Raw genomic sequence first — 14,934 nt, forward strand, 5'->3', positions numbered from 1 at the left:
TCCTGCTGCTGGCCTCGCAGAACCTTCACAGTGTCTTTCTCAACAACCACGCCTTCGATCTCTCCTTCTGCTACTGGCTCCTCATCGTTGCGGCCATTCTCCTGCCATTCACCATGCCAGCCACGCCTAAAGAATTCAAGTAGGCATATACGAAGATGTTATTTAATTTGGTGTTTGATTTTTACGGGGAAATGTATGTATCTTGAGATACCTTTGGTAAAAATAGAAAGAAGGGAAGGAGGGAAGAAAGAAAGAAAGAAAGAAAGAAAGAAAGAAAAAAAGAAAGAAAAAAAGAAAGAAAGAAAGAAAGAAAGAAAGAAAGAAAGAAAGAAAGGAAGAGAGGAAGAGAGGAAGAGAGGAAGAGAGATTGAGAGAGAAAGAAAGAAAGACAGAAAGAAGGAACAACAACAGAAAAAAACAAAGAGATAGAGAGAAAGAAAGAAAGAATAGAAAGAAAGAAAGAATAGAAAGAAAGGGCTTGGAGGGGGGGGGGGGGGCTGGTAGTAGAAGACGATGCACTGAAGCAGATTTGTTTTGGAAACCTGAAGTTTTCTCTTGGAACTGTACTTTGTCCCTATAACCTGTGGCCGGAGATGAAGAAGAAGAGAAGAAAAGGCGGTAGGGAGAAAGATAGACATCAGAAGATAAGCTACACACACAAAAGGCGGTAGGGAGAAAGATAGACATCAGAAGATAAGCTACACACACAAAAGGCGGTAGGGAGAAAGATAGACATCAGAAGATAAGCTACACACACAAAAGGCGGTAGGGAGAAAGATAGACATCAGAAGATAAGCTACACACACAAAAGGCGGTAGGAAGAAAGATAGACATCAGAAGATAAGCTACACACACAAAAGGCGGTAGGGAGAAAGATAGACATCAGAAGATAAGCTACACACACAAAAGGCGGTAGGGAGAAAGATAGACATCAGAAGATAAGCTACACACACAAAAGGCGGTAGGGAGAAAGATAGACATCAGAAGATAAGCTACACACACAAAAGGCGGCAGGGAGAAAGATAGACATCAGAAGATAAGCTACACACACAAAAAGTGGAAACATTAATTCCAAGGCAAGAGCTAGGGGACAGGGTGGAGAACAATTATTAAAAGTAACAAAACGATTTCAGTCAGCGTTGATTCTTGGTTCTTGACTGCCATTTAAAACAAGGCCGTTGGTGTCCAATCAGGACATCAAACAATGTATCGCAAATTAGAACGATATTACACTGTACCTTTGAGTTTTACCCTAAGTTTGCTCCACTTTCACAATAACAATAACAATAATAACAACACTTAATTGTCTATTAGAATATTACATTAAAATGGAAAATGTACTTTCAACCAGATTCGTGGCTCTGGGAGCCTCAGCAGCCACAACGGTCGCCTGTGTCATCCTGGTGGTCCTAATGGGCTTAGACTCCGGCAAGAAGCCCGTCGTCCACAAGAAGGTGGACCCGCTGTCCTTCGCCGCTGCCTTCGGGACCATCTGCTTCGCCTTTGGGGGTCACCCCACCTTCCCCACCTTCCAGAACGACATGAAGCAGCCCAGCAGGTTTGGAAAGGCCTGTTCGCTCGCCTATTTAGGTAGGTGTTTGCTGTTTGTGTGTGTGTGTTATGCTTATGATGGCTGGTTGCAAGTGTAGAGTGCATAATCGCGCGCGTGGTCACAGACATACAGACAGACACTCGAGGTGGATGTGGCCTATTTTACAACTCCGTGATCGGGCCTCTTAGTTGTTGAGTTTCAAGGCACAGTCATTCACAGTCAGTCAGTCATTCGACTCACCATCTCATATCTGGTCAGTTTTAAAAAGATTTTTTTTCGTTTTTGTTTTTAAATGGGATAAGATTATCCCTCCACTTGAACACATACCAACAATCAACAGCCTGCCTGCTTTCTCCGAAGGTGTTTTTGGATAAATTAATTTCTTAGCGGACGCTGGTAGCAATCTGCAAGAACAATTCATTCAGACAATAACATTTCGCTGCACACTGGAAGCAGTTATAGGATGTTGATTTTTGAAATGCGTGGAAGGATGGTCTTAACCACAGGAGCTTGGTCTTATCTGCATGGGCAGAGCTGAGATAGTGAGCAGCCTGTTATTACGGGAGGGACTGTGCCTTTAAACTAGCCGGCCCGGTGTAACACCAGAAAATTACTCCCACGAAAGTTTTACTCCGGAGTAAAAATTTTGTTCGAAAATGTTACTTCCTTTACGAAAAAAAACTACTCCCCAATAACACTAGAAAATTACTTTCAACGACAGGTGTGTTCCGAGTCAACATTTCGGTCGAAGATGTTTCTCCCCTGACGAATAAATAACGAATACATTACTCCACCCTAACACGAGCAATTTACTGCCCACGCCAGGTGTACGCAACTTTTACTCCCCTCTGCCGTGTGCTGACAAAACCGAGTAAGTCCATTTTTTTCAAAAATGATATTTTTTGTTCATCAAAGCTTAGAAATTAAGGCGCACCTTATGTGTAAATTGTGACTTTGTGAAATAAATAGATAAGGAGATATAAAAAAGTAAGTCCACACCTTAAAAACTGTTTAAAGTACATCTGCCATGTGCTGACAAAACCGAGTAAGTCCATTTTTTCCCAAAAATGATATCTTTTCGTTCATCAAAACTAAGAAATCAAGAAGCAGCCTGTGTGTAAATTTTGACTTTGTAAAATAAATAGATAAGGAGATATAGAAAAGTAAGTCCACAACTTCAAACATTTCTCCAAAAAAATTACATGTCAATTTGCTGGTAAAACCAAGTAAGTCCATCCACCAATCACAAGAACCTTTATGACGCTATAACCAATCAAAATGCAATGTTTTTGCCAGTATGACGTCAAAGTCAATCCCAATATTCTTGCGGCATTTTACTTGTTAGTAGGGGTGCTAGTTTTGGTGCAAGCATGGCTGCTAAAGAAGAAGTGTTGTCAAGATAAATGACAAAACAGTGAAAATAACGTTAACATTACGAATTTGCACAAGATGGAGAGAGAGAGAGAGAGAGAGAGAGAGAGAGAGAGAGAGAGAGAGAGAGAGAGAGAGAGAGAGAGAGAGAGAGAGACTAAACAGGGAGAGAGTGAGAGAGGGGAAAGAAATCAGGGTCGAGGGGGGGGGGGGGGATGGAGGGAGAGAGAGAAATAAAGGGAAAGAGGAATTATGGAAGGAGGAAGAGAGTAAGAGGGAGAGAGATAGCGAGAGAGGTTGGGAGGGATAGAAAGAGAGATGGAGGGAGGAAGAGAGAGAGAGAGAGAGAGAGAGAGAGAGAGAGAGAGAGAGAGAGAGACAAGGATCGTCAGGAGAATTATTGATTATATAGATAGAGAAGAAAAATGTTTAAAATAAAACGTCATAAGGTGACGTCATTATGTCTCGCCTTATCGAAAGAGGTCATTTGTGTGTTCTAAACTTTAAATGACGTCATTTGTGAGTTCTAAACTTAAAATGACGTATTTTCTGTATGGGTCGTCTGACAAGAATATTAAAACTATCATTATAGGAAAATTGGGAACCCCTTGGACTTACTTGGTTTTGTCAAAACATTCATGCACACTTAAAAAGTTGTTTTTGGTTGTGGACTTACTTGTTCATATCTGCTTATCTAAGCACTCTAAAAAGTAGAAATTAGCACACAAGATGCGCATTGATTTTTTCTTTTTGATGGACAAAAAATATCATTTTGAAAAAGAAAGACTTACCAAAGCGGAAGGTCGTGGGTTCGAATCCCGGCCGCACCTGACGGGTAATTAAGGTGAAGATTTTACCGATATCCCAGGTCAACTTACGTGCAGGCCTGCTGGTGCCTTATCACCCTTCGTGTGTACACGCAAGCACAAGACCAAGTGCGCACGGAAAAGATCGTGCAGTCCAAAGCAGAGTTCGGTGGGTTATAGAAACACGAAAATACCCAGCATGCTTTCACCGAAAACGGCGTATGGCTGCCTGAATGGTTTTGTAAAAACGGTCATCCACGTACAAATCCACTCGTGCAAAAGCACACGTGTACGTGGGAGTTTCAGCCCACGAACGCAAAAGAAGAAGAAGAAGCAGAACTAAAACGCCTTCACAAAAATTGCGTCCTCGCTGTTAAAACCCGTCAATGGGGACAGTGAATGTTTCCGTACCATGTCCACACGGCACCTGAATTGCTTAAATATCAATTCAAACGTAACACATCTATAAATAGATTCAGGAAACATTGACACCTGCAATAAAATCACTTTCGTGCCTGTGCTAGCATTTTAATGTCCAGAAATATTTCGTAATAACAATTTCAAGAAACGATTTTTAAGACATCAAACCCGGGTGAATAGTGTTTGATTTGAATTTCAAATAATGTGATTTGGCTGTAACTATATAGTTAGTAACCGTACCACCCAAACTTACAACAACAAAACATTACCGGAACAAAAAAACATGCTGTGTAGCTTAAAAAATTGTACGTGAATAATATGTATTTTAGTAAATCACTGCAATCTGATATGCTCATCATTCTCCAAGGCACTCAAACTAACACTCACGTACACAGTCATACACAAGAACCAGCTTTTATTCTTGACTGGACATAGTCCTTAGATCAAGACTGGTTTTATTCAGAACAAACACACAAACGCACACATTGTTACAGGTTCGCTTCGAAAGTATCTGTGAGAATCGTACCGAAATGAGCCAGAGCGTTGTTTAGAGATCAAATAAGCAAAGGGAAGTAAGCGCTCTAATGTGCACACGACATGTGTAATAGAGTAAGCGAGAGTTATACGGAACGTTTCTCCTGGCACCTGAGAGAATAACGCATTGAAATGAACAAGCGACTTTCATCCTCAAAAAAAGCACTATTTTTTCTTCCAAATGTTTTGACAAAACCAAGTAAGTCCACTTGCTTAGATCTGTCAAATTTTTTAGATCTGATATAATGGAAAAAAGTGACAAAACCAAGTAAGTCCACAAAATGCCCAACAAAACAAAAACCATCCATCAGATCATTATCAAACTCGGGTTGTAAACGTACAATAATGCTATTTATCTTATTATCTCTGTAGGTTGATCAAGATAATCGTCACTTTTGAGAAATGCAATAAAACAGAAAAAGTCGTTTATCTCAGAACTAGCTTCAGTGGACTTACTCGGTTTTGTCAGCACACGGCAGCCCTGTCCCCTGTTAGTCTTGGTGGTGGAAGGGGTGGAGGGAGGGTATAGCGCGACATTTGTTTGCACGAGATCACATATTGGCATTATCCCTTCGCCCCCATCCCATTTTCGCGTACGAAATTTTTACTGGAAGTAAAAAAAATTGGGGAGTCAAAATTTCGTGGAGGGAGTAATTTTTTCGTACCTTGGGGAGTTCTTTTTGTGACTCGCCTATAATTTCACGTAGGAATTTTGGTCTAAGTATAAAAGCAAGAGTATTTACTTGTTTACAACCCATACAAGCTCAACAGAGTTACTCCCGAAAATCGTCTATCAAGAATGTGCCTCCGCATAACTCTCGCTCACTCTTCAATTTCAATTTGAGCGCTTGCTTTCCTTCTTTACTTCATTTAACCTTAACTCATCAATGAAAAATAAGAGAAGTAGAAAAGAAACGAATGACAAAAGTCTTAAATCAAACACAACACAGAAGAACATGGCAAAAAAAATGTATTCCACGACTTGAATAATTTAGCTGAGTCAAACACGCATGGTTGAAGCAGCCTGCATGTAACTGAGGTAAAAAAAAAAAATTAAAAAAACACAAATTTAAAAATTAAAAATAAATAAATGTTACTTTTCTCTGTGCAGTGATGATACTGCTGTATTTCCCCGTGGCGGCTGGCGGCTACTTTGTGTACGGGAACCGAGTGACGGACAACGTGCTAGAAGCGGTCACTGTTGGTCCGGCCCTGACCATCATCCAGTGTCTCATCACCATCCACCTCTTCTGCAGCTTCATCATTGTCATCAACCCGCTGTGTCAGGAAGTCGAGGAGGTGCTCAAGGTCAACCCGGGTACGGTGACATTCGCTTTCAGTGAATCCGGATATAATGAAATTCGCTTATTGTGAATGTCTGGGGAAAAAATATATTCATTCTTGATTGTTTTGATTTGTTTTTGCCCGTCCTTTATGCTGATGAGGTTTGTTTTTAGGATCAGTCCAGATACAGGTAAATATAATCTTATAGTAAAATTCGCTTTCAGTAAAATCCAGTTATTGTGAAATTCGCTTGTAAAGAATGTCGGGGGGGGGGGGGGGGGGGGGTGAATACATTTATATCTTTTTTTACATTTAGTCAAGTTTTGACTAAATGTTTTAACATCGAGGGGGAATCGAAACGAGGGTCGTGGTGTATGTGTGTGTGTGCGTGTGTGCGTGTGTGCGTGTGTGCGTGCGTGTAGAGCGATTCAGACCAAACTACTGGACCGATCTTTATGAAATTTTACATGAGAGTTCCTGGGTATGATATCCCCGAACGTTTTTTCCTTTTTTTGATAAATGTCTTTGATGACGTCATATCCGGCTTTTCGTGAAAGTTGAGGCGGCACTGTCACGCTCTCATTTTTCAACCAAATTGGTTGAAATTTTGGTCAAGTAGTCTTCGACGAAGCCCGGACTTCGGTATTGCATTTCAGCTTGGTGGCTTACAAATTAATTAATGACTTTGGTCATTAAAAATCTGAAAATTGTAAAAAAAAATATTTTTTTCTAAAACGATCCAAATTTACGTTCATCTTATTCTACATCATTTGCTGATTCCAAAAACATATAAATATGTTATATTTGGATTAAAAACAAGCTCTGAAAATTAAATATCTAAAAATTATTATCAAAATTAAATTTTTGAAATCAATTTAAAAACACTTTCATCTTATTCCTTGTCGGTTCCTGATTCCAAAAACATATAGATATGATATGTTTGGATTAAAAACACGCTCAGAAAGTTAAAACAAAGAGAGGTACAGAAAAGCGTGCTATCCTTCTCAGCGCAAGTACTACCCCGCTCTTCCTGTCAATTTCACTGCCTTTGCCGTGCGCGGTGGACTGACGATGCTACGAGTATACGGTCTTGCTGCGTTGCATTGCGTTCAGTTTCATTCTGTGAGTTCGACAGCTACTTGACTAAATGTTGTATTTTCGCCTTACGCGACTTGTTATTGTTTCCTGCGCGTCCTTTATGTTGACGAGGTTTTTAAGATCAGTCCTGGTACAGCTGAATTTTCTTACAGTGAAATTCGCTCACAGTGAAATCTAGTTATAGTTAAATTCGTTTATTGTGAATGTCTGCGGAAAAATACATTATAGTTTTTTTTAAATTGTTTTCTGCGCGTCCTTTGTGCTCATGAGGTTTTTAAGATCCAGCTAAATTTGCTTATAGTGAAATTCGCTTGCACTGTTGCAGTGAAATTCGTTTACAGTGAAATCCAGTTATAGTGAAATTCGCTAGCACTGTTGCAGTGAAATTCGTTTACAGTGAAATCCAGTTATAGTAAAATTCGCTAGCACTGTTGCAGTGAAATTCGTTTACAGTGAAATCCAGTTATAGCGAAATTCGCTAGCACTGTTGCAGTGAAATTCGTTTACAGTGAAATCCAGTTATAGCGAAGTTTGCTTGTTTGGAATATGTGTGTGGGGGGGGGGGGGGGGGGAATATACGTATACATTTCTTGATTGTTTTCCGCGAGTCCTTTCTGTTGAGGAGGTTTTCTATTGAAATTCACGTATCGTGAAGGCAGCTAAAAGTGAAACTTTGTGAACTACTGTTTGTTTCTGTCCAGTCTGTGTTGGTTTGGGTGGTGGTGATGGTGGTGGTGGTGGCTGAGGTGTGTGTGTGTGTGTGTGTGTGTGTGTGTGTGTGTGTGTGTGTGTGTGTGTGTGTGTGTGTGTGTGTGTGTGTGTGATAATAGCTAGGAAAGAGAAAGTAAAGTTTAAGTGTGTGGGTTACAAGTCTTGAATTGAGGACTCATAGCGAAACAAGTTATTCCATACTTTGCTTGAAATCGTGCAGTACCTCAAAGGAAAATCCACTGCATCGATGTCCTTCCTTGACAAGGAAAGTCTAATACCTAATTCACATTCTTAGTTTGGTAATTATCGAGTAAGCTTATTTTTATCTTTTTTTCAGCATTCAACATCAAACGAGTCATTATCCGGACGTTAATCTGCATACTGGTGCTATTTGTCACGGAGTCTATTCCTCATTTTGGTGCCATTCTCTCGCTCATCGGTGGGTCGTCTACCACTCTGCTGGCGTATGTGGCTCCGCCAATATTCTACTTCAAGCTGGCGTATGCTAAGGGGAACTGGCCTGAAATGTAAGTTTGTGAATTTTATTTCTGTCTCTGGGTCTTGTCTGTGTGGCGTGCCTTTGTCTGTGTGGGTCATATTCTATGAGATTTGTCTGTGTGTCTGTCTGGGTCATATTCTATGAGATTTGTCTGTGTGTCTGTCTGTTCGATCTTCCCCCTGAAAAAATATATTGTTCCTACGTTAACTCAAGAAATTTTAGAATTTAATGGTAATTCAAATTCCTAAGAAGACCAAGTAAAATTTGGAAATGAGTGTATGAGGAAATGTGATCCAATAAAAGCGTTGGACGTTACCAATATAAACTTTGCATACCGACGTCGTCAGTCGCGGAAATTTGACGTAACTCATTTTTAGACAATTTTTCAGCAGAAGTCAGAAACTGATTATTTTTATTATTAGATAGTGTTTATATTTGTACCTGATTGAAAGATAAAAGAATGTTAAATCATGTATTGTCCATGGTATTTTAGAGAATATTGCTCATGAAGAATGATTTACTTAGTCTAAAGATCAAAAACATCAAAATGGCCAAGAATCGAGTTTCGCCAAAATTCAAGGACGACAACGATACATAGAGGATACTACATGGCTTGCTGTGTCGTGCCAGATTTACACGAGTTGGGTTTTTTAAATATTGAACTGCGAGCGAAAGCGAGCTGGTCACTATTTGAAAAGGCAAGGAGTGAAAATCTGGTGCGACACAGCAATTAGCCATGTAGTATTCTGTTTATCTTACATACTGTACTGACGTGTATTTTACTTAACACGTCTAGCAATGGAGGCGTCCAAATTGAAGACGCTTCTTTTGGAACCTCATCTATTTCAAAGCCTCGTGCAATCTTTGACGTCAAAGTAAAAACACGTCACTCTAGAAAGTGTAGCCTGACGTGAAAGTTCTAAAACTTCTACAAGGAGAAACAAGCATAGCGTAAAAGGTTTTCCATAATGACGTTTGTCTCTGTGACTCTGGCATCATAAGCAGTCGAAAAGCAGGTCCCTGCCAAACGAGTTTGACATGACCTCATTTACATGATATACACACGTGTTGTTTGAACGATATTGTTATCTCATGAGTGGTCTCACTCACGTCAGTATGTAGTATAAATATCTTTTGTTTTCGCTTTCTTTTTCAGTCAAATTCCGTTGTGGAAGACTGTGCTTCTGATTACTATCATGGTGGTGGGCACGCTGGCCGGGATCTTCGCGACCTACTCCGCCATTACGGCCATCGCCTCTCCTGGCGCCTTCACCGCCCCATGCTTCATCAACGTCACAGCTGCTAGTGGATAATGACGTCAGTGAAGAGGAAACTATTTCAGATGACGTCAGTGCGTCAAATGCACCAATGGTCATGCGAAGACGGTGCCTAATCACCATCTATATAATGAATTACGTGTTTTAATGTGGTCATGCAAATTGAGTGCGTTTTCGTTTTTGCCCGTGATCTCCGGTGAGCACCGCAGAATAAACGGTAACAGCAGCCCGTGATAGTATGTGTGCCATGCAAACTACTCTCCTTTAGCAGTGACTACCAAGATGTAGTTCCTTTGATTCTCCACTTGTTGCTCACAAACATTATTTTTGTTACGATATGCACAAGCCTACTTCTTGCATAAAACATATATATAGGCTGTGCTCTTTGACAATGTCAAATCAGCCGGCTGTTAAAGGCCCACTCTGCCTCGTGACAATGTCAAATCAGCCGGCTGTTAAAGGGCCACTCTGCCTCGTGACAATGTCAAATCAGCCGGCTGTTAAAGGCCCACTCTGCCTCGTGACAATGTCAAATCAGCCGGCGGTTAAAGGCCCACTCTGCCTCGTGACAATGTCAAATCAGCCGGCTGTTAAAGGCCCACTCTGCCTCGTGACAATGTCAAATCAGCCGGCTGTTAAAGGCCCACTCTGCCTCGTGACAATGTCAAATCAGCCGGCTGTTAAAGGCCCACTCTGCCTCGTGACAATGTCAAATCAGCCGGCTGTTAAAGGCCCACTCTGCCTCGTGACAATGTCAAATCAGCCGGCTGTTAAAGACCCACTCTGCCTCGTGACAATGTCAAATCAGCCGGCTGTTAAAGGCCCACTCTGCCTCGTGACAATGTCAAATCAGCCGGCTGTTAAAGGCCCACTCTGCCTCGTGACAATGTCAAATCAGCCGGCTGTTAAAGGCCCACTCTGCCTCGTGACAATGTCAAATCAGCCGGCTGTTAAAGGGCCACTCTGCCTCGTGACAATGTCAAATCAGCCGGCGGTTAAAGGGCCACTCTGCCTCGTGACAATGTCAAATCAGCCGGCTGTTAAAGGCCCACTCTGCCTCGTGACAATGTCAAATCAGCCGGCTGTTAAAGGGCCACTCTGCCTCGTGACAATGTCAAATCAGCCGGTTGTTAAAGGCCCACTCTGCCTCGTGACAATGTCAAATCAGCCGGCGGTTAAAGGCCCACTCTGCCTCGTGAAGACTGAGTTCGCCTCACTGTCTCAGAATCTTGCCAGGCTTTAAGCACAGGATCAGACCATCCCTCCACTTGGTCACATGCCAATTACCAACACCCTGCCTGCTTGCTGCGGTGAGTTGGATTCAGTTTTGTTACGACTTAATTTCCGAAAAAGGCATCAATGTTCTTTCTTGGTGTGTGAGCAAGTGGAGGGTTGGTCTTATCCCATGAGTGGAGGGGTGGTCTTATCCCATGAGTGGAGGGGTGGTCTTATCCCATGAGTGGAGGGGTGGTCTTATCCCATGAGTGGTGGTCTTATCCCATGAGTGAAGGGTGGTCTTATCCCATGAGTGAAGGGTGGTCTTATCCCATGAGTGGAGGGGTGGTCTTATCCCATGAGTGGAGGGTGGTCTTATCCCATGAGTGGAAGGGTGGTCTTATCCCATGAGTAGAAGGGTGGTCTTATCCCATGAGTGGTGGGGTGGTCTTATCCCATGAGTGGAGGGGTGGTCTTATCCCATGAGCGGAGGGGTGGTCTTATCCCATGAGTGGAAGGGTGGTCTTATCTCATGAGTGGAGGGGTGGTCTTATCTCATGAGTGGAGGGGTGGTCTTATCCCATGAGTGGAAGGGTGGTCTTATCCCATGAATGGAGGGGTGGTCTTATCCCATGAGTGGAGGGGTGGTCTTATCCCATGAGTGGAGGGGTGGTCTTATCCCATGAGTGGAGGGGTGGTCTTATCCCATGAGTGGAAGGGTGGTCTTATCCCATGAGTGGAAGGGTGGTCTTATCCCATGAATGGAGGGGTGGTCTTATCTCATGAGTGGAGGGGTGGTCTTATCCCATGAGTGGAAGGGTGGTCTTATCCCATGAATGGAGGGGTGGTCTTATCCCATGAGTGGAGGGGTGGTCTTATCCCATGAGTGGAGGGGTGGTCTTATCTCATGAGTGGAGGGGTGGTCTTATCCCATGAGTGGAAGGGTGGTCTTATCCCATGAGTGGAAGGGTGGTCTTATCCCATGAATGGAGGGGTGGTCTTATCTCATGAGTGGAGGGGTGGTCTTATCCCATGAATGGAGGGGTGGTCTTATCCCATGAGTGGAAGGGTGGTCTTATCCCATGAATGGAGGGGTGGTCTTATCTCATGAGTGGAGGGGTGGTCTTATCCCATGAGTGGAGGGGTGGTTTTATCCCATGAGTGGAAGGGTGGTCTTATCCCATGAGTGGAGGGGTGGTCTTATCCCATGAGTGGAGGGGTGGTCTTATCCCATGAGTGGAGGGGTGGTCTTATCTCATGAGTGGAAGGGTGGTCTTATCCCATGAGTGGTGGGGTGGTCTTATCCCATGAGTGGAGGGTGGTCTTATCCCATGAGTGGAGGGGTGGTCTTATCCCATGAGTGGTGGGGTGGTCTTATCCCATGAGTGGTGGGGTGGTCTTATCCCATGAGTGGAAGGGTGGTCTTATCCCATGAGTGGAGGGGTGGTCTTATCCCATGAGTGGAGGGGTGGTCTTATCCCATGAGTGGAGGGGTGGTCTTATCCCATGAGTGGAGGGGTGGTCTTATCCCATGAGTGGAAGGGTGGTCTTATCCCATGAGTGGAAGGGTGGTCTTATCCCATGAATGGAGGGGTGGTCTTATCCCATGAGTGGAGGGGTGGTCTTATCTCATGAGTGGAGGGGTGGTCTTATCCCATGAATGGAGGGGTGGTCTTATCCCATGAGTGGAAGGGTGGTCTTATCCCATGAATGGAGGGGTGGTCTTATCTCATGAGTGGAGGGGTGGTCTTATCCCATGAGTGGAGGGGTGGTTTTATCCCATGAGTGGAAGGGTGGTCTTATCCCATGAGTGGAGGGGTGGTCTTATCCCATGAGTGGAGGGGTGGTCTTATCTCATGAGTGGAAGGGTGGGCTTATCCCATGAGTGGTGGGGTGGTCTTATCCCATGAGTGGAGGGGTGGTCTTATCCCATGAGTGGAGGGGTGGTCTTATCCCATGAGTGGAGGGGTGGTCTTATCCCATGAGTGGTGGGGTGGTCTTATCCCATGAGTGGAAGGGTGGTCTTATCCCATGAGTGGAGGGGTGGTCTTATCCCATGAGTGGAGGGGTGGTCTTATCTCATGAGTGGAAGGGTGGGCTTATCCCATGAGTGGTGGGGTGGTCTTATCCCATGAGTGGAGGGGTGGTCTTATCCCATGAGTGGAGGGGTGGTCTTATCCCATGAGTGGAGGGGTGGTCTTATCCCATGAGTGGTGGGGTGGTCTTATCCCATGAGTGGAAGGGTGGTCTTATCCCAAGAGTGGAAGGGTGGTCTTATCCCATGAGTGGAGGGGTGGTCTTATCCCATGAGTGGTGGGGTGGTCTTATCCCATGAGTGGAGGGGTGGTCTTATCCCATGAGTGGTGGTCTTATCCCATGAGTGGAGGGGTGGTCTTATCCCATGAGTGGAGGGGTGGTCTTATCCCATGAGTGGTGGGGTGGTTTTATCCCATGAGTGGTGGGGTGGTTTTATCCCATGAATGGAAGGGTGGTCTTATCCCATGAGTGGTCTTATCCCATGAGTGGAGGGGTGGTTTTATCCCATGAATGGAAGGGTGGTCTTATCCCATGAGTGGTCTTATCCCATGAGTGGAGGGGTGGTTTTATCCCATGAGTGGAGGGGTGGTTTTATCCCATGAGTGGAAGGGTGGTCTTATCCCATGAGTGGTCTTATCCCATGAGTGGAGGGGTGGTCTTATCCCATGAGTGGAGGGGTGGTCTTATCCCATGTAAAAGTCTGACCCGATCTGAGACGGCGAGGTGAAGTTGTTTCACGTGGCAGAGTGGGCCTTTGAGGAACATACAGCAAGTATCCTCCCGTGAGGAGCGCAGCCAGCCAGTATTTGTTTACCCTGCAGGGCAGGGATGTAGCTCAGTCGGTAGCGCGCTGGATTTGTATCCAGTTGGCCGCTGTCAGCGTGAGTTCGTCCCCACGTTCGGCGAGAGATTTATTTCTCAGAGTCAACTTTGTGTGCACTCTCCTCGGTGTCCGAACACCCCCGTGTGTACACGCAAGCACAAGACCAAGTGCGCACGAAAAAAATCCTGTTATCTATGTCAGAGTTCGGTGGGTTATAGAAACACAAAAATACCCAGCATGCTTCCACCGAAAACGGCGTATGGCTGCCTAAATGGCGGGGTAAAAAACGGTCATACATGTAAAATTCCACTCGTGCAAAAAAACACGAGTGTACGTGGGAGTTTCAGCCCACGAACGAAGAAAAAGAAGTTTACCCTGCAGCCGTCGCTTGGACAGTGCAGTCAAACTGAGCCGCCGTTTGTGTGCTGTTCACCAGAGTGACCATAGTCCTCGTCACACACACCATTTTTTTTATGCCTAAGTGACTCATTTATATCTTTGCCAAGATACAAACGAAAAAACAAGTCTGTATCGATTTTGCACGGAGCAACTTAAAAAGCCTGAATTACCTGTTTACGATCACTACTGTATTGCGTATTTATAGTGTTGTTGTTTTTGTTTGCAATGTGTACCTTTTTTCGTAAAATTTTTAATTTGAGATTTTTCTGTATTTTAATATTCACGGGTTGTATTTTTTTTTTAATTAGAAAACTGGGTCTTTAAATCAAGGTTTTTTTTCTGCCTTAAGTTTTAATAGGGAAGTTTCTTACGTTTTGCTGATAATAGGAACGATGTGCACCGATAAAATACATCACGTGACATTTGTGATGGTCTGTGATAAGTAAGAGCTTTATTCATATGTAATCACATGCACATCATATACTCTGGTGTGATAACATGAGAGAGAGAGAGAGAGAGAGATTTTTGAAAACTTTTTTGAGAGAGAGAGAGAGAGAGAGATTTTTGAACACTTTTTTGAGAGAGAGAGAGAGAGAGAGAGAGAGAGAGAGAGAGAGAGAGAGATTTTTGAAAACTTTTTTTTTTAAAGAGAGAGAGAAAGAGATTTTTGAAAACTTTTTTTTTGAGAGAGAGAGAGAGAGAGAGAGAGAGAGAGAGAGAGAGAGAGAGAGAGAGATTTTTGAAAAACTTTTTTGAGAGAGAGAGAGAGATTTTTGAAAACTTTTTTTGAGAGAGAGAGAGAGAGAGAGAGAGATTTTTGAAAACTTTTTTGAGAGAGAGAGATTTTTGAAAACTTTTTTGAGAGAGAGAGAGAGAGAGAGAGAGAGAGAGAGAGAGAGAGAGAGAGA

At 43.4% G+C, this 14,934-nt stretch overlaps 1 protein-coding gene across 3 annotated transcripts in view; it reads left to right on the top strand.

Annotated features, from left to right (window-relative positions):
* The window catches only part of LOC138963248 (uncharacterized), a 17,620-nt gene extending 6,429 nt beyond the window's left edge, over nucleotides 1-11,191 (top strand). For all 3 annotated transcript variants that reach the window (XM_070335309.1, XM_070335310.1, XM_070335308.1), the window contains 5 exons: nucleotides 1-139; nucleotides 1,352-1,590; nucleotides 5,795-6,001; nucleotides 8,114-8,303; nucleotides 9,432-11,191. The exon at nucleotides 1-139 is cut by the window's left edge and continues 53 nt beyond it. In XM_070335309.1, coding sequence (XP_070191410.1) covers nucleotides 1-139; nucleotides 1,352-1,590; nucleotides 5,795-6,001; nucleotides 8,114-8,303; nucleotides 9,432-9,588 — 932 coding nt within the window. In that variant the 3' untranslated portion in view covers nucleotides 9,589-11,191. The remainder of the gene's footprint in view (nucleotides 140-1,351; nucleotides 1,591-5,794; nucleotides 6,002-8,113; nucleotides 8,304-9,431) is intronic.
* Nucleotides 11,192-14,934: the final 3,743 nt, after the last annotated feature.

The sequence above is a fragment of the Littorina saxatilis genome, linkage group LG3 (assembly GCF_037325665.1).
Source record: "Littorina saxatilis isolate snail1 linkage group LG3, US_GU_Lsax_2.0, whole genome shotgun sequence".
Lineage (NCBI taxonomy): Eukaryota > Metazoa > Mollusca > Gastropoda > Littorinimorpha > Littorinidae > Littorina > Littorina saxatilis.